At 55.9% G+C, this 26,349-nt stretch overlaps 1 protein-coding gene across 5 annotated transcripts in view; it reads left to right on the forward strand.

Annotated features, from left to right (window-relative positions):
• MSI2 (musashi RNA binding protein 2) overlaps positions 1-26,349 on the forward strand; it is a 390,324-nt gene that overhangs the window by 336,556 nt on the left and 27,419 nt on the right. For 3 of the 5 annotated variants that reach the window (XM_027087140.1, XM_027087141.1, XM_027087142.1), the window contains exons 10-11: positions 3,002-3,076; positions 22,344-22,406. In XM_027087140.1, coding sequence (XP_026942941.1) covers positions 3,002-3,076; positions 22,344-22,406 — 138 coding nt within the window. The other 2 variants (XM_027087144.1, XM_027087143.1) reach the window with 2 other exon arrangements.

Genomic DNA, 26,349 nt, shown 5'->3' on the forward strand with positions numbered 1-26,349 from the left:
TATTATAAATTTATGATTTCATCTGCCCAACCCAGAGGATGTTCGGCGATGGGGGGCGGAGATAAGAGCCCCCCCTCGGGCAGGTGTCAAATTCTCATCTTTGTTGAACAGGAGACAATTTTGACATGCCTGGGAAGATTGGGGTGAGGCCCCCAACTGGGGTGAACTTGACCATGCTTTTCCTCATTCCTGGTGAAGACTTGCGAGTGTGCCAGGAAGTAGGCAGATACGATGGAATCATACTGGTGACTCGAATCAGGGAGGGACTGGGCGTTCCACCACCCTCCACCCCACCCACCCTGAGGGAGTCTCGAAGGTGACACATGGGCTTAGGTTTTTGCTGTCACGTTAACACTAAAATATTTAAGACCCCCAGCCCTGAAGTTAGAGGCAAAGGAGTCATTTTTCACTAGGAAAGCCCTTGGGCAGCAGTGACTTGGCTCTTTGCATATAATTCATTAATCAATATTGTTGAAATCATGGTAAGAAGTCTATTGCTGAAAGATCTGATTTGATAGCAGGTGATTAATTTGGAGGAGAATTGGGCTGGCCAGCCATGAGATAAATACCAAGGAAGGAGCCAGTATGTGTGTGTCCACTTAAGGCACCTGAGTCCCCATCTCTGTCCCTATACTTTGTCCCTCTGTCTCTCTTTCCCCGTTGGGTGCCAGAGCTCAGCGACTCACTGGGGTCTGTTCCTCTGCAGTCAGGACAAAGCCGCCAGGTCATCCTGGTTGGTCTGGGCATCCCTCTGTCAGCAGGGCACCAAGTGCTGGGAAGTAAACTCATGCAGAAAGAGCAAGCAGGAAGACCCTTGTGGGGTGTAAACAGATCGACTGGCCAGTGAGCCGTGACTGCAATTTGGAAAGGCTCTGGCCGAAGCGAGGGAAAGGAGCCACAGCTGGTCTCTGAGAATTGGGGCCCATCCGCACTTCAGGGGACCTGCAAAGCTTTCTACAGATGGCAAGACTCAAGCTCCCAGAAGGAAGGGAAGAACCCCGATGACGTGGCCTTGGGCCAGAGGCAGGGCTGGAACCCATCTCCTGATGTCTAGTCCAGCAAACTTCTGTCTTAGGTCTGATGACAGATCTTCTGGTCAAGGTGAAAGCTGTGATACCAACAAGCAGGGGAAAGTGAAGGTGGGTGGGTCCCATTTCTGGACCGCCTTCAGCATAAAAGCGCTATGAACAGGCAGCAGGAGGACCCGCAAACTCTAAGTGGTGATGCTGCACCCAAGCTGGAATTTAGTGAACGATCCTGGCATTCAGCCATCCCCTGCAGGGTCAGAAAATGCTGTGACATGTGCGAATCCACCTGGAAGTGGCTGATGAGACCCCAGAGCCTGGCTTCAGGGTGTTTAAGTTGCTGTATGGAGCCGCAAGGATACATGTGGAAAGCCGCCACTTACGGGCCTTACGGTTGGGGGGCGTGGAGGCTGTCCTAAACCTGCCCATCAAAATGCTTTCTACTAGCGTTTTGGTGACAAAGCAACAGAAATAACTCTGGCTGCTGTAGACAGTAAAAGAGGTTATTGGAAGGGGCTTGGGCAACGGACAGAAGTGCCAGGAAGGCCGGGGAACAGGCAGGAACTGGGGAGCTGGGCGGTCAGCCAGCAATGACCTGGTTAGGGGACCACTGTTGCCACCAGCGGACCCCGGGCTCTGCTGCTGACGCCAGAATAGGTTCTGAACCGGCCGCCCTCCTCTGCCCCACTGGCACCTGGAGAAGATTTGCACTGGCCCAGCCCGGGTTCACAGTCTGCTTCCCAGCTGCCAGGCTCAGCAAGAGCAGGAGGGAGGCCTTTCTGCTTCCATGATGGGAGGCAGGCCCGTCTCCAAGACTCAGACACAGAGAAGGGGGTTCAGGTGCTGGGCAGCCGAAAACAGCCACAGGCGTCCCGCTCAGAGGTCAAAGCAGAGGTCAGGCTGGCAATGGTGGTGGTGGTAAAAGTAGGTGGCAGGCTGGCCAGGGTGGTATCTTAAGAGCGTGAATGGACTGAGTTTCTTCTATATGGAGCAGAGGGAAGCAAAGGGAGCCTGGCAGGCTGGGAACGGGGCAGCCATGGGTCTGCTATGGCCAGTGGAATTTCCATCCCAGAAGGCTACCCCAGCCTTCTTTGTAGCCGAACTCAAGAGGTCAGGATGTGAGGAGTGAGGGTCTGAGTGGGCACCACGAAGGGTAGGGAGCTGCAGTGGCATCTCATGGGGGGTTGGTAACTGGTAACTGATCGGAGACGACCACAGGGACGCCAGAACTTGCCAGTTCTTTCCTCTGCACCCCATGCCCAGTCCAGCAGCGGTTTCCACAGACACCCCTCGGTTAGCCAGCACCCCCAGGTAATCTGCTGAGACGGGTGCCTGGAAGGAGCGTGCTTGCTGGGAAATGCCCGTCGAGGCTCTGGGTTCACGTTTGTGGGGCACATTTAGCACAGCCGGGCCGTCCCTGTTCTCCCAGGGCCTTGGGAAGACACGGTGGAGTGTCCCTGCTTGGACGTGGCTTGGTCCCTGCGTCCCCCCGGGCCGTGGCTCACTGGGCCCAGTGTTCTTCCAGAGGCACAGAGTCAGCCCCTGAGTTTTGCCCCTAGACTGTGACCCCACCCCGCATTCCTTATGCTCTGTCCATGGTGCTGGCGAAGGACTTTAATCTCCTACTGTCAATAGCCTTAAGGTAAAGTACATACAGGATAAGCTGTGCAAATGTCAGCGCCCGGCGCTGGACGAGGGTCTGGGGCTAACCTGTGGCATTTACTCTGCAGGTTCAAGAAAGTGCGTGGGCTTTGGGGGTCTCTCGGCCCAAATACGGGCTAATCACCAGCAGGCTGACAGCAGTGCCCCAGCCACGGGCGAGGGGTGACCCAGGCCCTGGGTAAAGACCCCCACGGGAGACAAGTAATTTTGTGGAGGAAAATAACTCGGACTGTGTCTCACTCCTGCCCTCCCTCGGACTCCCGCAACCTGAAGCAGCTGCACTAACCGACGTGATCTTTCTCTCTGTGTTCAAGGCTACCCCAACTTTGTGGCAACCTATGGCCGCGGCTACCCTGGATTTGCTCCTAGCTATGGCTATCAGTTCCCAGGTGAGTGGCTTTGTCCCCCAGGGCTCTGGGGACATGGGAGGTGGGCTGCATTGGGGGGGAGGGGGACCCCTAAGGAGAACCAACTCATGCATACGTCCATTCACGAAATGACCTACAGGTGCTAAGTTTCAGATCCACTTGACCTTGTATCCAGGTCAGGATGCAGCCCAGTTTCTGATTAACTGAAGTATTTCACTGGCTGAGAGTGGCTTGTAGGGGGAAGGGAAAGACAGGAGCCCTACCTCTGCTTGCCCTCCGTTTTCTGAAACCTCTTCCAGGTTCTCTCTCCTTGGGGAGGGGACTGAACTTGGGGCCCAGGGTTTTCTGTCACCCTGTGCCTCCCCAGCATTCACGTGCCTTGCTGTCTGGACCTCACCTTCCTTCCTCCCCTCGTCCAGCTCCACTGCCCTTCTGCCATGTGTGTGGGGTGTGCTCTTGGGTTTGGGTCTGCTCTCTGTCCTGAGTGATGGTGGCGGGGGGTTGGTTAGATCCTCCCTTCCCTCCATGTGGGCGTCAGAGGCTCAAGGCAGAGCGCCCGGTGATACCCACTCACGTGCCCAGGCTGCTCTAGCTTCCGTGTAACCGGGAGGCCTGGGTCTCTCACCTGTGGGGCAGCGGGGGCCGTGGTCCTGCAGGGATGGGGGAGGGGCGTGAAGGAAGTGATGATTTATGGGGCTTGCGTTTCCCTAGAAGCGGGGAAGCCAGCCTTCCCCAGACCTGGAGTACAGCAAGAGTGTTTTGGGGTGCTCGGGGGTGTCTGTGTTCTAAGGACAGCTGGGGGGTGTAGAGAAGATGCTAGGAGCAGAGTTCTGCCCTCTGGGCTCTGTGTCTTGTCAGGGGCCGCTAGGGAGCTGGGCTTCCACTCCTGGTTGGTCATCCTCCTAAACCCGGAGGCCTGAGCTGCAAGGCGGCAAGGCGAGCAGGACATGGCCCTGGGGGGACGGCGCTCTGAAGGCAGTGGAGGGCAGGGCGTGCGGTGTGCGAGGGGCCGGTCCCACCTGTGCCTCAGACTGAGCTTCGGGTGGGGAAGGGGCGTGTCGGGGGAGGTCAGGAAGCATGTGGGACACTGAGAGCCATGCTCTGTGGGGGACAGATCCTCAACCAGCAACAGAAGCCCTAGGCTCTTGTCCTGTCTGCCCATGGCCGTAGGCAGGTCACCCAGCATCTCGGGGCCTCTCTTCTGTTTTCTGGAAATGAGGGGTTTGGGCAGGATGGTCGCTGAGGTCCGTGCACCTTTCTGATAGCGGGGGAGGCGGAAGAGAACAGCAGGTACAGAAGCAGAAGTTCAGGTGGAGGGGGGTGCGTGGGGGGACTTGCCCACAAGTGTGTCCCCTGGGCCGGGTGGTTTCCCCACCAGGGTGGGCCCCTCAGCTGCCCCAAGGGAGCCCTCCGCACCGCTTCTCTGCTGCACGTGGCAGCTCAGGTGGCCACGGGCCTCTCCAGGCAGGACACCAGACACCACAAGCTGAGAAGCCAGCACCGGGCCAGGCACGGTCTGCACCTCCTCTAGATTTTCCCTCTACGGATGGGGACCCTGAAGCCTGGAGAGGTAGAAACCCTGTTCAGGGGGTCACAGCCAGTAAGGGGCAGGGCCAGGACTGGGACCCAGGTGGCCTGGGTCTTAACTGCCACACCCCATCATCTTCCTAGCATCCGTCTGTCCAGCACAATCACACTAGCCACATGCAGCTACTAAGGTTTACATTTAATTTAAGTAAAATTAAGTAAAAGGGAAAATTCGGTTCCTCGGCCACACTAGCCACGCTTCAGTTACTCAGCAGCCACGTGGCTGGGGGCTACCGTCTGTGCAGAATATAAAACGTTTCCATCACCGCATAAAGTTCTGTTGGATGGAGCTGTTCCGGAGCCTACATGAAGAGCTGTGTTATGATGAGGGGTGCTTGGTCCCCACACGCACGTGCATGCGTGCACTGCCTCTCCTGGAGAGACCTTGTGTGTCACCATCCCCGTTCTCCATTCCTTGCCTGTCCTGCTCAGCCCAGAAGCTGGTGGTAGTTTTGGGGAAGCCTTTCCTCTCCTTCCCTCCCCTACCTTCCTCCCCAGGGGATAAGAAGATGTGCAGGGTCACACATCCTGGCTCGGTGAGAGTGCCTTGCTGCTCTGTGTGCTTGAAGCCTACCTCCCTTCACAATCAGGTTGCCATTGCCCCCTCAGTGTAGCACTAGTCCCAGCAAACAGTTAGGGATCCTAACCCGGTATAATTCGGGGGACTCCTTGCTCAGGCCCCCGTCTCATCTGAGAACCTGCCCTCGGGGCCCCATGAGCCAGCCCGGGAAATATCTGGTTGAACTGTGTCCCAGGGACCTGCATCCTTGGGTCTGCCCTAGATGGACATGTATGCAGGACAGACAGAGATGCAAGAGTGACCAGCCGAGGCTGGGTAGGATGAGATGGGATCCCCCAGGTGCCTAGTCCTTCACCACAAGCCAGGGCTTTGGGAACAGAGCCGGGGGGAGGGTGGTGGTAAAGGGACATGGAATGGGCTTGGGGTAACCTGCCCCTGGAGGAGTGGCCTCCTGTGGAAAGGTAGCTCTGTCTGCTGTCCGGGAGCCTCGAGCGGCCGAGGATTCTCGCACACAGAGCCCAGGTGCCCCTGTGGGTTTCCAGACTCCTCCTGGAGCCTCGGCCTCAGGGGCAGGGAAGCTTTGCAGCGTTCTGACCTGAGTCTCTTGCCCTGTGCCAGTAAGGAATGTCTTCAGTGGATCTGGCCGGGGGGGCTGGGGTGCAGAGGGGTGACCCAGGGGAGGGCAACCCAACTCTGCCCTCTCCTCGCCCCTATCAGGGTGGCTCTGCTGACCCCCTCCCCATGCCTGTGAGTCAGCGACGTCAGCACAGATGATCTCATCACCGCCAAGCTGCCCTGGTGTCTTTTCTTCGTGGTCTTCCTTTTCCATGTTCTCAGTGGTGCCCACTTCACCCACTGCCCACCTCGTCTCTCTTGTGATATGTGTACCTCCCGCACCCCTCCCAGCCCTTCCTGAATCCATCCTGTGGGGTGATGCAAGGTAGCTAAGAGCAGCGGAAGGACACCCCCGTCCTGGAGGGCTGCTGAGGGCTGCATCCTGTGTGTCCTCGCCACACGCCGAGTATCCTGCATCCCCTGCAGGAAGGCGCCGCCTCTTCACCTGAGTTGGCCCTTCCTGTGAACCCCCATCTCATCTGCTGGTGTCCCTGCCTTACCTGTGTGACCTGGCCTTGCTGCAGACCTTTCTGGTTGCACAGTTGGTGTTAAGAAATGCCTGTCTCTGCCCACCTTTAGGCTTCTATGAAAATAAGGAGAGCTGCTCCAATAAAGGGGGCTATGGGCTTCAGATAACTGTTCGAGTGGGAGTAGTTCTCTTCCAGAAAGACTGAGTGCCGACCAGCCACCGTGGACGTGGCTCCTTCCTCCCAAGCCCCGATGGTCCACCGCGTGCCCCTTACCCCCAGCCCAGCCCTCGTGGGTCGGTGAGGGGACTGGACTTATCACGATCCTGATCGGCGGTCTCCTCTCTTTTTCCCCCTCTGGACCCTCGTTTCAGTTCAATCTGTTAATTTCTGTTCTTATTTCACTTTGCAGACTACTTGCCGATTTCACAAGACATAATTTTTATCAACTAGCTCTTAAGAGAGGCATAACAAATTGGGGTTTGCTACCATTACTAGAGAGAGGACACAGTCCCTGCCGGGGCCACCCCGCTGCTGTCAGTGCCCACTGAACACTGTCGTAGCTGCCTGTTGGAATGAATGTCCTTTTTCTCATTTTTAATTCTTGGAAAAGACTCCTGTCCTCAATGCTTCTTTCAGTTTTTTAAAAGCAGTTTTATTCTCCAGTCCCCTCCCAGTTTGCTTCTCGTATGCACTGTGGACACCTCCCCCACGTATTCCACCTGCCACCCTCCCAGAATGTCATGGGGCCGGGGGGAAACTTCTCACAAACTTTGTAGAGCCTTCCTCAAGGGCATCTAGGAAGAAGGCCTCAAATTATTTTAAATAATCACCAAATAGGCTTGTTGGGGCATTTCATGGGTGAGCTTTTAAGTGCTGGAGCCCACAGGGGTTGGGGATATGTGACTTGGAGCACCTGTGTCCTGTAGCGGACAGAACCAGAAGTGAACACACACACACACACACACACACAGAGACTATTCTATAAATACTAATGTGAACGATCTAATCTGGAAGAAAAATTATATAAACATTATCTGGTTGTCTTTGTCTTTGGGGGCCAGTCCCTCAGCGGTTGTTGCTATAATACTGCACATCTGTCTTCGGGAAGGGACAGTGGAGGCACCCAGGTGCTGCCACATCTCAGGCCCTGTGGACCCCGATCCACACTGGGTCCCTCTTTCCCTGGCACCTCTGCCCTCACCTCGCTGCCTACTGGCCTTGCATTCCCTGCTGGCATCAAGGGCCTCTTGGCCCACTGGGGTCAGAGGGCACGAACACAGAGGGTCTGTCCTGATCAGGTCGGTACCCCTGATGGTCACCCCCAGAAGGGCTTCCTTTCCGTCCGCTTCCCCACTCTCTTGGATTAACGAAGTACAGCTCAGTTGGGCCCTCAGTAGTCACCCTTGTTCACGCTCAGGGTTTGTGAGAAGTGACCTGCGCGCTTCCGTCGGATGCATTCAGTCCATCCTCTTGAATGTCAGTGTCCTTTAGACCCAAGCTGTGCAGTTGTGTTCATCTCATTAAAGATGCTTGATGTAATCATTGGTTCCTTTCCTTTTATTTTCCCTCAGGCTTTTTCATGAGTGCTGTTTTTTCTTTTTAATCTGTATGGCTTTTTTCCTCTTTATTTTGTTCTGCTATGAATTGCTTTGCTTTGGTGAACTTGTCCTAGTATATGCTTGCCTCACAGACGTTTTAGCCGTTGTGAATTTTCATCTCTGTAAATAGTTCGTCTGTGCTTCTCCCTGTTGCCGTTTTATTTTTACCCCTGTAAGCAACTGAGGTAGAAAAATAAATTGTTTACCACGGACATGCTGTGTGCTGCCGTCTCTTAGCCCGACAGTGTCCTGCTCTCGCTCCGGGGGAGGCGAATGCACTAACTAACCAGCACCAGTGACAGCCTAGCGCGGTTTCTGAAAGCATGCGCACTCCCCCGGCTGCCGCCTGCCCCCAGCCCTCCCTGCTTCCTCGTGTCCCCTGCACTTGCTCGAGGTGGCCCTGTCCTTGAGCCGTGGCCGAGCGTTTGCATGCAGCAGCTGCTCGGTCCGCTCCCGTGCCCCCTTCCTCTGCCATCACCCCCTGCCCTCGAGTGAAAATGCCACCGAACACCTGGAGCCCCTCGCATCTGTGCACCAGGTGTGTGTGAGCCCGTGCACGCACTGTGCACACCTGCCCACGCGTGGTTTGCACGTAGCTTGCTTTCCTAACTCCCCTGTACGGTGCAGGTCCGAGGAGGCACCTGTGTTGCTGGACATGAAGTTAGAAGATCTCATTTCCAGGTCACTTGGCCACGTAGTAGCCACGTGACCTCGAGCAAGTGACTTAGCCCTCTGAGCCCTCGGGATTATAACAGTGCCTAGTGAGTTAGGTTTTTAGAATTACCTAGGGTGATGTGTATATGCGAACATGCCCTGTAAATTGGTGAATGCTATGCAACTGGAAGTTTCAGAAACAGTGGGCATTGGTGTTCTTATTCTACCACCCTCCAGAGTGGTTTTCTCTTCCTCGTCACCCCCGATGAAGCTGCTTGCTGGGGGATCTACTTATCCGTGAAAGGAATGATTGAGAATCCCCAAGGGAGTGGCTGGGACTTTTTGCTTCACCTCTCCTCTTCCCTTCCTCCCTCCCCATGTACTGATCATCAGGTACCAAATATCTGGACGTGCATAAGGCTATAGCTCCTTCAGGATGCTCACGGCCCAGCCGAGGGAGACAGCCAGTGATCGAACCCATCGAGCATCGTGGGACAGGTGCTTAGCTAGACAGAGGGAATCTCTCTCTGCTCTAAGGGCACAAAGACAGGCTGTTGGTCCTGCCTGGGGTGACACCACTACTGAGTCTTACAAAGTCAAATAAAATTAGCTGGGTAAAGAAGAGAAGGAAATGTATCCCAGGTAGAGAAATGACATGCTTAGACACTGGATCAAGTATTTTTTTTAAAGAAAGAAAATGCAATATAATAATACCTAGGCAAAATAAGAATTTGTTTTTTCTCTCCAGTGTGGAAGAAGCCTGATGTGGCTCCACAGTGTCAAGGGTCTGGGTTTCTTTTATCTTTGTGTCCTATTCTCTTCAATGTAAGACTCCATCTTATAGACTAAGAAGGCTGCTCAGGCTCCAGCCATTACGTACGCATCCCAGAAGAACACATCTCTTCCCTTTAATAACACTTCTTAGAAGTTATGTGTGGCACTCTGCTTAGATCCCGTTGGTCAGGCCTTAGTCACATGGCCACTTTTAGCTGCAAAGGAACCTCAGGAATGTCTTTATTCCTGGTAACCATGTGCCAGCTAAAAACAGGGTTCTGGTATTAAGGAAGAAGAGTGAAATATTTATTAGGGGACACTTAGCAATCTCTGCCACAAACCTGAAAGGGGCTGCGGTGCAGGTCCCAGGGATTAAGAGCAGTTAATGGGATGGGGGTGGGTCAGGGGAGACAAGGTTAGAAAGGGGGGCAGGTTCCGGAATTCACATTTGATCCACAAAACACATGAAAAGCCCTTAGAGGATTTTAGGTAGAGGAGTGATGTGGTCAGATTTCCAAAGTGAGTCAGAAGGGGTTTGGGGCGGCGGGGGGGCGGGGGCAGTGAGGGACCCATGTGGGTGAGTTCAAAAGAATGCTCCCCTCTTTCTGCACTGCCTCTCCTCCTCTCTGCCTCTTCCTCTCGGGGCTCTGTTCCTCTCCCCCTGCCTCAGGTTGGCTGCGGCCCTTTGGGGGTCTTTCAGCTCTACTGGGACAGCAGGGTTAATGCAGCCCCAACCGTCAAAAAAGTGTCTGAGCCACAGCCTTGGCTACTGAAGTGACCTCAGACACAGGGCGCTGGGGGCAGCCAGGAGAGTCAGGCTAGCATCCCTGGCTCAGCGCTGCCACCTCCCTCCTAGGATGACTGTGTGGGAACAGCCGGGTGGTACAGGTTCCAGGCGGGGAAACCCTGGGACTCTGGTTCAGGAAGTACCAGTTTGTGTTTCTACGTCCTCAGTGATGGAAAACAGATTTCATTCAGGTGCTGATGTTGACTGATGGGGACTGGCTTCCTGGAGCACTGGCTTAAGAATGATCTTGAGGCCAACTCTTAGCTCAGCAGAAAGGGAGCTGTGGTTGATTAGTGATGCCTGCGTGGTTGCTGGATCCGGAACTCACAGCTGCTCACCACGTATTTTGCCTTCCATGTCTCCAGTCTAATGATGGATGGTTCTCAGGTGCTGGTTCAGTTTTGGTCCTTCTAAAAGATGGTCATTCTGTTCCACACCGAGGGAGGGGGTGTGGTCTGAGGAGAGGCGCCATAGCTCAAGGATACCCTGTTCTCTCTGGCGGAGAAGCTGCTGTAGCCCATCTTCAGTTGTGGCTCTGCGGTGTAAGCTTCGGTCACATCGTCTAGTCTTTGAGCAAAGACCAAGTCTTAGTGGTCTGTCTTATCCTGAGGGCCGTGGCTTGAATGTGGAAAGCAGAGGGAAGAGGGCCCGAGTTTTGGGAAGGGGAAGGAGTTTGCCTTATGCCAGATGACTGGGGGAAGCAGCCCGGGGCAAGGGGCTGCTTCCTGATCTAGCTCACACCAACCTGTCAGTTCCCTCCGGTTTACGGCACGCGTGAAGTGTTCAGACGCCAAGGGCCTGGGGCCCTGCCTGGATGGATAACCTGGGCCACTGCAGGGAGCGACTCCAGAGGCCTTCCGTCCACCCCTCCCCAGCCCACCCACATGGTGGAGACCCTCGTGCTCAGCCCCCACTCGGGAAACCTGTGCTCGTACTCCCACCAGAAAAAGTGATGCTTTTTCTGGTCAAGTTCTTGAAGAGAGAGGAGCAGGCCTCCCTCCCAGCCTCTGTGACTGTCAGGGGAGGCGATTCCAGGGCCACTGTGGTGGAATCACAAAACCAGTGGCCACCACCTCACTCGGGTGTCTGTTTAAACCTCAGGACTTTCCTCTGCTTAAGTTTGGAAGGGGCTCTTTCCTCACCCCCTACCCCAGAAATGCCCCCCTCAGGGGGAACCCCGGTATGCCCTGACGCGGTAGGTCCTCAGCTCTGCCAGTGCCGCCTGGCTCGGGGCTTCTGCCTGGGTTCCAGAACGGAACCCTCCCAGCAAGTGATGGCTGGCTCCTGATGGGTAGGGGAGCCCACCTTGACATGCCAGGATGGGATGGTCAGCTCCCCAGGCCTGCTGACATGTCCACAGTCCCAGGCGCCCACAGCTAGATGTTTCAGCACTGTAAACAGAAACGCTCCCTTGTAAAGGGAAGCCCCACCTGACACGGCAGCCCGCACACATCTGCTTCATCCCCAGCCCTCTAATCTGCACCCGCCTCCAGCCCAGAGCTTCGTCTCTAGGGATTACCCCCTTCACGGATTGGATCCACAGGCAGATTTGCAATCACAAGCCAGCGCCTCCTGTGGCCAGCCCACTCCCACGCCACCTGGCCCTGTGGGTACTGGGGGCTTATCCCTCATTTGAATATTAAAGCTTAGTCAGGACAGTGTAGCTGCTGCTTTAAAAGAAATTGAGGAAGTAAAATTCTGCAGCACACCCCTATTCTGGCACGAGCTGTGGATGGGCCGCCCTCCCATGCTCCTCCCATCGCATAGAAAATCAGGGGCTGACGCTATTCCCAGATGATGAAAGCAGAGCGTGGTGCCTAATAGGCACTTAATAAATGTTTGCGGAAATGAATCAGAGCAGTCTGAATGGATGGGATTGCGGGTTTCACTTTCCATCAGGTTTCCATGCCTCTTGAAACTCCTCTGCATGAGAAAGGGAAACGTGACTCGGGGTGCCAAAGCCAGAGACCCCGGTTCTCAGGAGGGAAGTCGGGAGACTGAGTTCTTGTCCCCAGCTTGCTGGGACAGTAAGGCCACCTCTGGGCCTCAGTTTCCCCATCTGTCCAATGGGGCTATCGATCTCCTTGTCTCATCCCCTTCCTCACAGATTGTTGAGAGGGTCACTGACCAGGCATTAAAACCAAAACAACAACAACAACAAATAATAGAGTGTGAGATTATAGGCAGACGGCAGTGCCAGGCCTGAGGGATGGGCAGCTCATGCGTCTAGGACAGCCAAGGACAAACCAGAAGGCCAAGATGGGCCCCCATTCCCTCCTTCTCCCCAGGCTGAAAAGACGAGCAGAGTCCTACCCCGATATATCTTCCCTGAGTCCAGGTCAGCTTGGATCCCCTGCCTCAGAGAGACCCAACCAATGGGGTCACTGCCTGTGCTGCCGGTGCGTTCCGTTGGGGGTGGGCCATGAGAGCGCATTCTCGGTAGTGTGCTGGACAGTGTCATCAGGACCTGCCGGGGGCTAGATCCTCTCTGGGCATTGGGAGGGGATCCTGAGAAAGCGAGTGAGGAGGTCAGAGCCTGGAGGGGCGTCACACAGGCAGCCAGATGTATCCCCCTGTGGTCTGACGGGGGGGGGAGGGGTGGCAGGGTTGGAGAGTCACTGACTGCCAGCAAAGCTTTCAAGAAGGGGCACCATCTGAGCTGGGTTTTGAGGTGCAAATAGGAGTTTGCCATGCAGCCAGTGAGGGAAGGGTACTCCACATCCAGGGATTAGCAAGTGTAAGGGCCCAGAAGCATTACGTGACTTCCCTCCCTAGCGTTCCTACCTCTGTTGATGATTCTGAGGTCCCCATCTGGGCAGGTGCTGTCCTATTACCTGGGCCAGGACAGCTGGACAACAGACTTTAGCACTGAAAAGCTGATGCCACTTCTTCCCAGACCTAGGGACTCACGGGCAGACACTCTGTGAACCAGGGGTGCTGTCCCCACCGTTGCCTTAGGCTGTTCCCTGTCGGACTGCACTGAGCTGGCCCAGTGGGCCCTGGGCGCTGCCTGCCCAGGGCTGGCTTCCTTTGAGGCCAAGAGCCTTGCCCAGTTGCAGTCACCTAGAGAAGGACAGGAGAGCGAGAGTGCAGCTGCTGACCCCCCTCAGAAGCCCTGCCGCCCTGCTCTGAGCCCGAGCAGGCCTCAGGGCAAGCCTGGGTTTGCAGGGGAGGGTGTGGGGCCTGTCCTGCATCGCTCTTAGTGGAGCTGGTTTAGGGCCTCTCCACACTCTCTTCGTCTGACCTCTGGCACCGCCCTGGAATGAGCTAGGATTCAGGTAAGGCCTGGAGCAGGTAGAGCCCCTTTCTTGCCCACCCTGTTGTACCTATCCGTTCCTCTTCCACCCATTCCACACTTGCTTACCAGCACCTGCTGCATCACAGTCCTGCCCCAGAAGCTGGGGACACAGTGACGAAGCAGAGAGACATAGCCCTGCTTTCTGGGGCACGTGCTGGCAACAGAGGAGAGAGCAGGCTTCCACTAGATGGAAGGGCCCCCAGAGGTCCCTCTGGCTGAGCCCTTCCTAGAGGAGCTGGGAGGGACTGAACAAATCCAAGGGCAAAAGGGCAGGAGCGACCGCCAGCGCAGCTGACGCGCGAGCTCCGGCGGTCTTCAGCCACCGCAGCCAGGCCCTCCCTGAAGCCCCTGCGAGCCCCTCGCCTCCTGCCGTCCCGTTACCCACCTTGTACTTCAGATAAGACGTATCCTTATCACTCACAGGCAAATTATAAATGGTATCTATTAAAGCCCTTTGTATGTGAAATGTCGTGTAAATTAATAGGGTTTTAGACTAGGAAGGCCACGCTACTGTTATTACCTTGGGCAATAATAATAAAAATAGAAATAAAAGTTATTATTCCACTTACTGAGAGCTCACCCGATGCCAGATACTGGTGCACCGGAGCCACCAACGCGCTGAATTTCACAGCAGCCCTCAAAGGAGGTCATTAGTCGCGCTTACAGAGGAGCAAAATGAGGCCAAGGCGGGGTTACATAACTCGTCTTGGGTGGCACAGCTAGTGAGCGTGGGAGATGGGATTTTTGCCACCTTGCTTTTAGCCATGTTGTGCATGGTTTCCTTTAAGCTTAACTGTCTGGACCTGAGTCCTTCACCAAGTAGCGTCTTCCTGGGGGTATTGCACTGGGGGCTCACTGAGATGGTTGGGGGGAGCCTCTTGGCCGTGGAAAGCGCCCCCGTGGCAGGTGCTCTTCTTATCATCAGTGTAACGATCATTTTCTCAGCATCTCGTCTGCTTTAAGGGTGAGGAGACAAAGGAACAGAGAAGGTTCTACACATCACCTGTCACCTAGGGCTGACGTGCAGTGGCGTGATCTGCCGGCTGTTCAAATTTTTAATGATTTCTGTTCCGGTGGGTACGTAGCAGCTGCCTTGAGCCCCCAGAATGCCTCCCCCTCACCTCCCGGGAGTCTCCCCCAAGACCCCCTGACCATCCCATGGTCCGCCAGTCAGTGCCCAATTCAAAACCTAAAATAGCCTGTCTCAGGAGTCAAAAAGTGCTGGACTGCATTTACAGGAGAGAGAGCTTGAGATCACAGATGTCAGCTGCCTCACAGAGCTAGTGATGGGGCCAAGGTGGGAGCTGGGATCTTTCAGCAAAAAGTCTTGGGGTGCTCAAGACTTGAAGGTTTGCTGTCCTGGTGCACGGACGTGGGTGCTATAGGGCTGGTGTTTGGAATTGTGCCGAGCCCTTGCACAGGCCCGTGAAGAACGAAGCTGGGGAAAGTAGGCAAAGAGAGGAGGCCCAGGAGAGTTTAGGCCATTTAGACTTAAATGGCTCAGGGAGAGATCCTATGGGGAGAATGCAAAATGTTGACTCTTTAACTGGCAATTGGACATCTGAAACTTTGAGAACAGGACATGTAAAAAGCCATCTGCAGGGCTTCCCTGGTGGCGCAGTGGTTGAGAGTCCGCCTGCCGATGCCGGGGACACGGGTTCGTGCCCCGGTCCGGGAGGATCCCACATGCCGCGGAGCGGCCGCTGAGCCTGCGCGTCCGGAGCCTGTGCTGCGCAATGGGAGAGGCCACAGCGGTCAGAGGCCCATGTACCGCAAAAACAAAACAAAACAAAAAGCCATCTGCACAGTGAGCTCTAGCAGGACCAATGGTCAGACCAGTGGCTTGCCCTGACACCCATTGGTGGTAGGTGGGAGAGTGTCTGCAAAGCAGAAATTGCAGTTTTATGAAGAGTGAGGGGAGGGGTGGTGCAGGAGAGAAGGAGAAACTCTCAGAATAGTTTGCTCACGTCTCCTTAGAAACTACAGTCTGAAACGCCTTCACTTTGAAGGTCTTGGTCTTGGTCTCTGACAGGCTGACGTTTGTTCTGTGGGCAAGTGGGTGTCCCTGGGCTAGCCAGGACCACAAACTGCTGTCACAGAGCGGCGAAGGCTGGCTTTGGAGTGAACTCCCTGTGGCCACTCTCACCCTTGAAGTCTTGCTAGAGAGAGAGCAGTGCGGAACAGAGTGTCCTCCTAGGGCCAGGAGCCAGGGCGGAGCACTTGTAATGTATCAGCCATTCCCGATACTGGCCCTCTGGCCAGCACTGCGGAGAAACCTTGCCTTGTCCCCAAGACCCCAGATAGTCAGGCCAAAGCTAGAACTCTTTAGGGCCCAGAAAGGGAAGGATTTGTCCCCAGCTCGGTCGGTCCTGACTGAAAAGAATTTTGAGGGACCTGTGTCTTGGTCACGTGTACCAAGGGCCTAGCTTCGTGATTTTTTTTAACTGAATTGAAGTGGTACGACCTTTAGGGGCTATAGGTCAAGATCATAGCCATGGGAATGCCTCCATTCCCTCTCCTTTTGTTTGCTGGATTTTGGAGAAAAGAATTAGCTGGAATGGCCACCCCCTACCCTCCACCGTCCTGCAAGGCTGTCTTCTGATCGCTGCTTCTCTCTCCAAGCAGGATTTGGTGTAGCCACACCCACGTCTTGAGCTCATCTATGAGAAGACCCTATAGTACACACAGTCAGGGGCCTGGCTGCAAGCTAGGTGGGCCCGGGGTAGAGGCCCCCTTCTCGCTGGCAGAGTGGCCAGAGCTCCCCTCTAGCCCAAAACCCTGCTTCTCGGTAGCCAATTTTCTCTCCTTTGCGGGGAGTTGGTTTGTGTGCAGCCTGGGCCCACAGCTGGAGACCCCTTTCCCGTCAGGACTAGTGACTGGAAGCTCTGTGAGGGCAGAGAGTGTGTGTGTTTAGTTCACTGCTATGACCCCAGTGCTTAGAATAGTGCCTGGCACGTAGTAGGTGCTCAATAAATATTTATTGAGCACATAAGGGGCTGAGAATGGGTCGGGAGTTACAGAGGCCTCTGAGGTCGGTCCCTGCAACAGTTCTAGGTGAGCAAGGGCACTGTGGGCCCCAGCTCTCTGTTGGGAGGTAATACGGCCCCCCTGGAGAAAGACGCCGGGCCAGAGTCCCCAGGGAGAGCTTTCTGCTTCCTGCCTCCCCAGGACCCCAGCAAGCAGTGCCTAAAGCCGTGTTCTCAGCTCCGGCCATGCTTTGGGGAGCACTGGAAGTTTCCTTTGTCCAGGCTGCACCCAGACATATCATCAGAATCTCTGGGGGCTGGGCCCAGGCATCAGAGGAAGAGGGAGGCAGGAGGAATTGCCTGGAGCAGCTGCAGGTGGGTGACAGTGCCCGCCCTCAGAGGGACCCTGGGCAGCTCTACACGCCTCCTGGAGATGCAGGGTGTGCTGGGGAAGCGGGTGGAGAGTGCTCAAAACAAGCACAATGTAGGAAAAACTGTCTTTCCTGGTAGCGAGCATTATAAGAGAGAGTTTTATAAAGATTCCCCTCGGAAATCACAGCGTGTCAGAGCCATAGGAACCCCAGAACTCACTCATCCGAGGCCACAGAATTAAGTGGTGACCAAGCCAGAACTGTATCCCAGGCGGCATCTTCTCAAACCGGGAAGGGGAGAGGACGCAAAGTAAGAGGCCCGTGACCTAATACCCCGCGGTGGACAGGACAGTGGGGCCCTTCAGTGTTTACTAAAAACCAAGGACACCCCAAGACTTCCTCTACATCAAGGATTCTCTGCCCTCGATCCCACAGGGAATCCTGTGCATGTCTGCATGCGTCAGAATCATCTGGAAGGCCTCTAAAAGATAGAGACAGAGGCCCTACCTGATTCTTTGTGTGCTAAAGCTCCCTCAGCCAGGCTAGAAACCCGCTGCTCTGAACGGAGACCCTGAAGTGGATCTCAGAGGAGATGGTCGCAAGGATTAGATTCTCCACCGTGTTCTCAGGAGGGCCTTTCCTTCCACAAGGTTAGCGGGAGACAGGGTACGCAGATGTACACCTCAATTTAACCTTTTGTAATTTTTTTTTTTTTTTTGCGGTACGTGGGCCTCTCACTGTTGTGGCCTCCCCCGTTGCGGAGCACAGGCTCCAGACGCGCAGGCTCAGCGGCCATGGCTCACAGGCCCAGCCGCTCCGCGGCATGTGGGATCCTCCCGGACCGGGGCACGAACCCGTGTCCCCTGCATCGGCAGGCGGACTCTCAACCACTGCGCCACCAGGGAAGCCCCAACCTTTTGCGATTTTTGAAAACCTTTAAACCAAACGTTCTCCCCCTCGGCTGCACCCTGGGGTCACCTGGGAAGCACTTAAAGGTCCCCCTGTCCAGGCTGCACCCTAAACCAGATAAATCAGCATCTCCAACAGTGGGACCCAGGCCTCAGCATTTGTGAAAACTCCCCAAGTGGTCCAGTGAGCGGCCAGCGGTAAGGATAGTCCGCTAGACAGAGCAGGTGCTTTTTCTTGTTGTTGCCGGCCCTCTCCTGTAGGCATTTGAGTTTGCTGCCCCTGGGCTGCAGGGTCACGGGAGTGGAGAGGCAGCTAGACATGCAGGCAGTGCTGCCTTTCAGCTCAGTTTACCCAGAGCAGTGCCTCCCAGCCCTGGCCCTCCTCCACCACCTTAGGGCATCTGACCATCATCATACCAGCTGACGCTCCACAAGAATCTAAGGTGGGACAGACTCTGGACTAGGTCCCAAGTGGGACATGGGGCTCGGTCCCCACCCTACAAGAATTTGCCACCCAGCGGGAGAAATCAGATGTGCACGTAAAAATAACTGTGCTTAGGTAAGGCAAAAACTGGTGAGTGCCACAGAGGCAATAAAAAGTAGGTGTGGCGTCGTAGAAGCCGCCAAAAAACCAAAAGTGCCGTTGACTTCTGACTGGCACTAAATTCTCAGAGATCCAGAAAGTCCAGAAAAGCATCTCGTTCACTGTCAGTGGGATGGCAACAGCTCTCACATGAGTTACTTACCCCAGAGGTGTGATAGTGCCAACCCCAGAGGCACCGCTTTCCAGTGACAGAGGGACTTGGGTTTGTCATCCTCTTACACCAGCAAGACAGGCTCTTGCAGGCTCAGAGCTGAAGGGATTTTAGAGGTCATCTGGCTTGACCTCCTTGCAGGAGACAGGAGTTGGTTACCCGGGGCGCAGAGAAGTGAAACACGGTGCTCAAGTTATAAAACAAGCCAGGGGCAGCTGAGGCTGGCGGCCAGGCTTTGATGCCAAACCCAGTGATCCTTTTACTGCGCTGGTGGGGCGAGGCGCTCCGGACTGGTGAGATTGGGTCTTTAGGTCTGAATGACAGCTCCTAGGAGGCGTGGCACCTGCCCGTGCCTGGAATGCCACCATTAGTGCTTCGTTCTTTCGTACCCAGGCAGCCTCTTTTTGAATGCAAGATTCTCTAACAGGAGGGGCATACTACCTTCCTAACACCTGAGTCGCCAGGTAAGAAACCTATAGCTCTCAAGTCCTGAGGTTTTATTAGCAAAACATTTTTCTCGTTGCTGCCTGATTTACTGCTAAGAAATGGGAGGTATTAAGCCACTGGGGTCACGCCAGCCGGCTTGGCCCAGTTGTTAGAGCTGAAAAGAACGCGTATGCTAATGTTGAGGTATGGAGGTTTAGCTGCACTAAAATGACATCATGAAGTTGGGACATCCTGAAAGGTTCCAGACCACTGTTCTCAGTAGGAATTCAGGCCTCCTGTGTGCTAATGACCATCTGACCACGTGGCCAACCCCGGAGAAGGTGGAATAGCCCTGCGTGAGGGAGAGCCCTGTCTCGAGGGCAGGGCTGATGGCTGGACAGAGACCTGATGGGCTTCATCAGAATGAGAGCTAACACTTATTGAAGCTTACTTCCCGGCAGGCATTCGTCTAAGCGCTTTGCATCTATTAATCTCTGACTGATATCGCCATCTCTTTTACAAATGGGGACACCAAGGCACAGAAGGCAGCTTGCCCAGAGTCACTCAGCTAGTAAGTGGCTGAGCCAGGATTTGAACCCAGACAGGCTTCGTGTCTGTGCACTTGGCTATGGGGCTAACCTGCCTCACGAGGAGAAGCCTGGTTGCCCCCTTCACGTGTTGGCCAGACAGGCTGTGTCGAGGAGGGAGCCCTTCTCCGCATTGCCAGCAGCGGACGGGGGACGGTCATCTGGGCAGTGGGGTGCTAGCGTGGCCACGGGCACTCATGGACCAGGGGCTCTGCCACGCTTGCCTGGGCCTCAGCCGCAGCAAGGAGCCCTGAGCCCTGCCAGATCTGCCTAATGCCCCGCAGTAAACCCCTGGATACCCCCTGCCAGGGCAACCCAGACCCCCATCCCTTCAAAAATAAAATAAGAGGTTTCCCAAGGAGGGAGTCTGCCGCAGGTGACCCCTGGCTCCTGAGGGCCTGGGGAGAGATGCTGAGCACAGGACCAGAAGCCGAATCTGCAAGGCTCTCCCTGTTCTTCCACCTCCTCCGGGTCCAGCCCTGGAAGCTCCTGGTCCCCAGGTCCCTCCTGCCGTCCTGGAGACAGGCTGCACTCCATGGGGACAGCTGTAGGCCCATGACGGCCCCTGGCTGGGGCAGCCCCAGCACCTACACACACACGCACATGCACACACACACACACACACACACACACACACACACACACACACACCCCTTTCCTGGATCTGTGCTCACGCATCCCCCACAAGCCCCACCACCAAGGAGAGCCCATTGGCCTTAGAAATAGCATCAGTGGCTTAGCTGCCAGGTCATCTGGAGAATGTATTTGGGGTGAGCGGTGAGGCTGGGCAGCCTCCCAGGACAGGAGGGGATGGCAGGGAGCTGGGGAGGTGGACCGAGAAGACAGCCCCGGGGCGGGATGCTGGGGCAGCGCTCTCTCCTCCTCGCTTAGGAGCTTCCCAAGGAGGCCAGGCTGCACGGGGGGATAGGGGGAACGGCGGGCTGTGTCGCCACAGAGTGGGTGCTGTCTCTGCTGTTCTGGGCACACTGGGGGGCTCCCCTCCCCTGCTCCCCCGCCCCCAACACCTGTCACTCCGCTTAGCCCCGTTTTGATGGTTGAGTTTAAATTCAGCCCTTAGCAGTATCTGCTGAGCAGTCTCCAGCAGGAGCCTTTATCTGAGATTAGGGATAATGGATTTCCTTTCTTGGATCAGGGTTTTTTTTTTCCTCCCTCTTTCCTCTCTCTTTCTCTTGGACTTTTTGTCCAAAATGCACTCAACTCCAGAAAAGAGAGCTTTTGTTAAAAGTCTTCTTACTGACTCAACTCCCCTCCCCCAGCTCTGTCCCCCCTCCCTCCCCCCCCCACCACCATTTTTTTCATGCTTCCAAGGAAACCTGTTTCAAGTAAGAAGTGAGAGAGTACAAAAGAATAAGGACCTTCCTCCTGTCCCCGCCCTCTTCCTTCTCCCTCAGGGTCCCCTGAGCCCTGCTCCGGGCCTGCAGCAGAGCCTGGTGTAGCGTTGGGATGGGGAGAAATAACTTGACATCTTCCTTATTTTCCTTCAGCACTTTGCGCAAGCACCCACATCTTCAGAAATCTAGATCCTGCCTGGAGGAAATGGGGAGGGGACTTGGTGGGGGAGTCCCTTCCCTGGTCTGGCAGGGGTCATCGCTGTGTACATTTATTTCACCTGGATCTTTCTTTTTCCCCCTTCAACAGCCCTATTACCATATTTAAATGCAAGTATGTCTCTTTTCATTGGCATTTGAAGTAGCTTAGCCTGACGTTTCTAGTATAGCTCCTTCCCTTCTGAACTTCTTTCCTCCCCAGTAGTTCTGTGTAGCTAGGGCAGTAGTCTTAGAGTTTAGCGGGCTTCTAGTTTGCTGTGTTTGGGGGACGGCCCTCTCTCTCCTTTCTCTCCTCCCCTGCTCCCCGGTGCATGTTCCCTTACCGCCCTCGTCCTGTAGCAGCTCCTTATCTGGAAGGCTCAGTGGCCAACGCTGAGCCCCTCCGTTGGGCTGTTTGCTTGCTGCTGGCTTCCGGCACATCATTTAAAACCACAGGCACCGGACACGGGTCTGCTTGGAGGTAGATTGTCCCACGCGTGGGGGAGTGTGTCTGTGTGTGTCCCAGGGCGTGGCTGTGCGTGCACAGGCTAGTGGCCGAAAGAAGCCCAGGGGAGGGGACGTGCCCACCTCTTCCTTCACCTGGACACTCTGCAGCCACGCTGGGTCACCTTGTCCTTCTGACGTTTAGTCCCACGGCTGGGACAGCCTCGCTGCCTGGTGCGTTGTCAGATCAAAACCCCCAGGAGACCCTTCAGCGCCACCTTGATTGGGACGGTGGAGCTCAGACAGAAGGGCCAGATCTACATCCCCCTAATGTGCCTCCAGAGCCACAGGCCCACCCCACGTCGTCTCTGCAGCCCCACACTTCCTCCCCGAGCTGGACCCCCAGAATGCTTCACCCCTGGGCCCGGGGCCGTGATGCTGCTGGCACTGAAGTGTGGAGTCAAGACGGCCAAGCCAGCCTGAGGCCTCAGGAGAACGGCTAGGCTTAAGCCGTCTCCCGGCCAAGGTGCCTGTAGTGTCAAGAGGCCACCCTCAGGGCCTCCTGCCTATGGCTGAGGGCTGACTGCACCCCAGGGACCCCTGCCTGTGACCGGGCCATGCTCGACCCCACCCAGCTCTTGACAGGCCCTGGGGAATCACCAAGGTGCCCGTGCAGGGGCCGCAGGGAGCCTCGCCCTGCTCTCGAGAGAAGTTACTCTTCATTCCCTTCCGTTATTTTGGTGTGCCGTCTAGAACCAGTTTCCCGGGTGACAAATGTGTGACAATCAAACACACCTAAAGATGCTGTGCCTTCCAGAAGCCTGAGCGCCGCTTATCCATGTCCCTCCTAAAGGCCGACCCACGGACATCCCTTCCCACCCCTGTCTTCTGTGTCGGGGCGGGGGACGTGGCCTGTGAGACGCGTCTGTCCGTGGCCCTTTCCAGGACCCTCCTTCACCCCAGCTCCTCTCTCTCTGCCAGGCTTCCCTGCAGCGGCTTACGGACCAGTGGCGGCGGCAGCGGTGGCGGCAGCACGAGGATCAGGTAGGAAGGTGTGCGGGCCCGGCGGCTCCCAGGCATGCCCAGTGTGCAGGGGAAGGTAAAGGCCCTGTTGGATGTGCGGCTGCGTCTGCCCACCACTCTCAGCACAGCCCGGAGGGGGGCGGGGGGCGGCCCCAGCGGGGGGTCAGTCCCGGGACCGCAAACCAAAGGCAGATGATGATTCCCTCCCTCGAAAGAGAAAAATGGATTTCTTGTGGACTTCGGACGGGCCCCTTCACCTGACAGCCGGCTTCAGGGCACCCGTGGGCATTTCCCTCCTTGGCTTTTGCTGGTTCACAAGGCCCCCTGCCTCGAGTCTCTGACCCAGCCAGAGAAGCTCTAGGTTGCCAAGGGAGACTCAGAGTCCATCCGTGTGGTCCTGGCCTGGGAGCAACCCACCCCTTTGGCCCCTGCTGCCCTTGGCAAGGGGGCTCGCTGATCCGGGGCTAAACCCCGAGTCCCTGAGGGTCACACGTGAGGCCAACCCTGACCCCAGGGCGTGAAGCCGCTCTTCCTGAAGCCCCCGGGCCATCCCAGACTCTCTTCTGAGCCGAGACCAGAGGGCTCCGAGACTCTAGCCGCCAAGGGAATTGGGGTGTTCCCTCCCATGAGGTTGCCCAGGTCATTTGGTCTCCAAATCCAACCTTTGAGGGGGTCTGGGACCCTTGGGGTGAGCTGGGAACCTTTCCCCAGCGGCACTGTGGGCTCAGGCTGGAGCTGGGCCTTTGTCCCTCTCCCCCAGATGCCCTCTGCCTTCCTGAGCAAGCAGGGCTTCTGCTGTGTGCTCCCCCATCCCCCAGGCCACCGAGAGGCCCCCCACCTCCTAAACCCGGGAGCCATGGTTTGCAGCTCTCTCCCAACACCCCGCGGCCAGGCCGCTGGAGCACCCAGGGAAGTTTAGTCTGACGTAACAGGGCTCTGAGGAGGGCCGGGGGAGGGAGGTGCTGCTGAGGGTACCAGGAAATGGGGCATTAAAAGCCCAGAGGGCAAACGCCAAAAAGACCCAAACCCTCGGTGGTAAGAGACTGGCACAGTGAGGCCCTTTGGAAATGTCAGTAAAAATCCGTTCCATGCAAACTGGCACTGCCTCAAGCTACAAAGGACCCACTCCCCTGAGCCACCCGCTGGGGGCTTGTTTGGAGGGGCCAGGGAATTCTCAGGGGGCTGCTGAGGGCGTTAGCCAGAGAGCTGGGCGGGGGCACCGGGCGCCTTTCCTCGGCTCCCGCCCGTGCAGCCGGCCTCCGAGGCTCCCACCGGCCCTCTGGCCAGCGTCTCTTGGTCCCCCTGCCCTGGGGGCGGGTTGCACAGCTGCCTAGTGTCTCCCTGTTCCATCTGGTTTTTTAACTTGAGAGCTTTTTGGTATCACGATAAACGAGCCTCTGTCCTACCTGTGCCTGGGGGAAGGGACAACAAAAAGAAAAATCCTGAGAGTTTTGAGTGTTGTTGGTTGTTGTTTTCTCCGTTCAGTTTCTTTCTTATTGTAACTTGGATTATGAAACTAAACTTTAACCCAAAATTAACCCTGCCTCTCTCCCCACCCCCATTCTCCTTGACTTCATGGCAAGTTTAAAGGGCAGCATGGGGTTCTTTGAGAGTCTGAGAGTGGTCTCCCCATGGTCTCTGCCCCCTTCTGCCACCCCTGTCCTCTCCCAGACCCCCAGAGCCAGGCGGGAGTCCCCCCAATCCCCTCTAACTCCTAACCCCAAAGGTCAGAGCCATCTCCAGCCACCCTTTTTTTTTCAGGACCAGTGGTGTTTTATTTGTAGCCATTTCCATCAGGAGCCAAGTCTCCCACAGGCCATTCGAGGTCAGCCATGCTCATCACCGCACTGTTAGTGAATTCTCTTCAGGAGTGTGCTCCCAGACCCCCTGCCCACACCAGCCTGGGTTAGTGCCAGGAGTAAACCCTCAGCTCGGAGGTGCCCACCCCAGGATGCAGGCTCGGCCAGGAAGCTGTAGGGCACCCCCGAGTGCAGCCTGGGTGTGCCCGAGGGCGATGACCAGGCGGTGCCTGCCAAAGTCAGAACACTGCCCAAGCTGGAAGACACCTGCCCACGTGTAGACAGGGTAGCTCGGCCCCCACCCCTACCCGCTTTGAACCTGGAGCCGGGTTACAAGGCTGGGGAAGGAAGATCTCCACCTGTCTTTCTCTTAGTGCATTTTGACCTGTAAGGACTCTCCCCTTCCTCCCTCCCTCCCCCTAGAAAATGATCTGGACTCCAAGTCTGGCAGGATGGCCAATTATTTACCTGTCATAGTGGCCCCTGGGTGGCATTTTGGCATGTATGGGAGGGGCTACACAGACTTATTTGGGTGTGCGCATCGGCCCAGGCCAGCAGGGGGGCTCACTGAGGGCTGATTGCCTGGTCTACCTTCACCGCCTCCTGCAATCCTGCCCCACCCATCCTAGCTCCTCCCCCGGGGACAGGGATGCTCCTTCAGCCCCCCAGCACCCCCCCCACCCCACGCAGCCTCGGCTGTTGGGGGGCATTACAAGTTCAACTGCATTCTCTCATAGGGAGAAGCTGGTCTAGGGAGTCTGTGGAGTGCCGCCCTTGGGCTTGGTCCCATGCTGAATCTGGCCGGGGACTCAGAACAGTGGGGAACAGGGCCTCTGCTCCCCAGGGGCTCTCAGGCTTGGCTTAGAGATCAGGTGGACTATGAAAGGCCCTCTTTGCACTTTCATTTTTCTCCAGCTCCACAGTTTTGTGTGGGTTTTCCCTTCCTTATTATGACGCGCCGGGGGAGCTTCCTGAGCAGAAGCTCCAGCCGGAGGCCGTGGGGTGGGAAGCAAACAGCTTCGGTTCTGATGAGCTGGGCAACGGCATCCGTCAGGGCTACGGTGTCAGGGTAGGAGGGCCCCGGGCCTGGAGCTCTGCACCCACCTCAGCCGACTTCTCTGGGCCAGCCTGCCCCGGACCTGAGGTGGGTGGGCTCGGGTGACCCCCAGGGGGAGGTCCCGGCGACTCCTAGATGACTTCACTATCAGTGTCACTTTTCTTTTACCTTCACCCGGAAGTTTGAAACGTCATCTTTTCTTGTGCTCAGTCGAGACTTTGTTTGTTTATTTTGATCGTATCCATTCAGTTCCAGTGGCCCCATCATGCCCCTCCCCCAAACCTAAATCCAGTTTGGTAAACGGCTCCCCCGGACAAATGAGGGAAATGGTTCGAATCTCCAGGCTATTGGATTTCTGGGTGGCATCGCGGGTGGGTCCGTGTATCAGTCTTAGGCCCCGGCCCCAGCCCAGCCCCCGCCCAGCCAGGACCCCTTACTGTGCTTTACACTTGCCAGCTTTGTTCCCATCTAGTGACATGAGCTCCTGACGGTGGTGGTGAGTGTGAGAGTCATGTTCTGTTGTCTTTTCTCTTGCTTGGTTGGGGCTGCGGTGAGAGTGTCTCTGAGGCATACTCTCCCGCCTCTCTTACACTAGGATCTGCACACCTCCTCTCAAACACTCTTCTGAGCACGCTCAGCGGGAAGGTTTGTCCACACCTATTAATCCTCTCTCAGTGTCCAGCTTCCTGTTAGTACCAGCTGGTTTGCATGTTTTTGCTTGTTCAGATGAAACAGTTCAAGAAACAAACTCATATCCAACTCTCGAGAAATGTCTTTTTTTGTACACTTTCGTTTTCGATTTTTTTTTTTATTAGTTACAACTCTGAAACACCTGTTGTCCAGTAAAACATTTCACACCCCCTGCCTGTTCTTAGATTGTATGTCTCTGTGGGACTGAACTAAATGCATGCACTGTAGTAGATGTACTGGTAGCCGTAGCCGTAGTTGTAGAACATGCATTGTTGAGTTGATATTACAGGGCCTCGGACAGCTCGGCACAGCACGGCTGTGTCTGCAGGATAGCGTGGGGGCCAGGAAGAGAAGGGGCTCCATATTTTCAATGTTGCCAAAGGGCTTGGATCCATGTTCCCGCCATCAGCCACCACCA

The sequence above is a fragment of the Aethalodelphis obliquidens genome, unplaced genomic scaffold, assembly GCF_003676395.1.
Source record: "Aethalodelphis obliquidens isolate GAN/ISIS:26980383/991018 unplaced genomic scaffold, ASM367639v1 scaffold58, whole genome shotgun sequence".
Classification (NCBI taxonomy): Eukaryota; Metazoa; Chordata; class Mammalia; order Artiodactyla; family Delphinidae; genus Aethalodelphis; species Aethalodelphis obliquidens.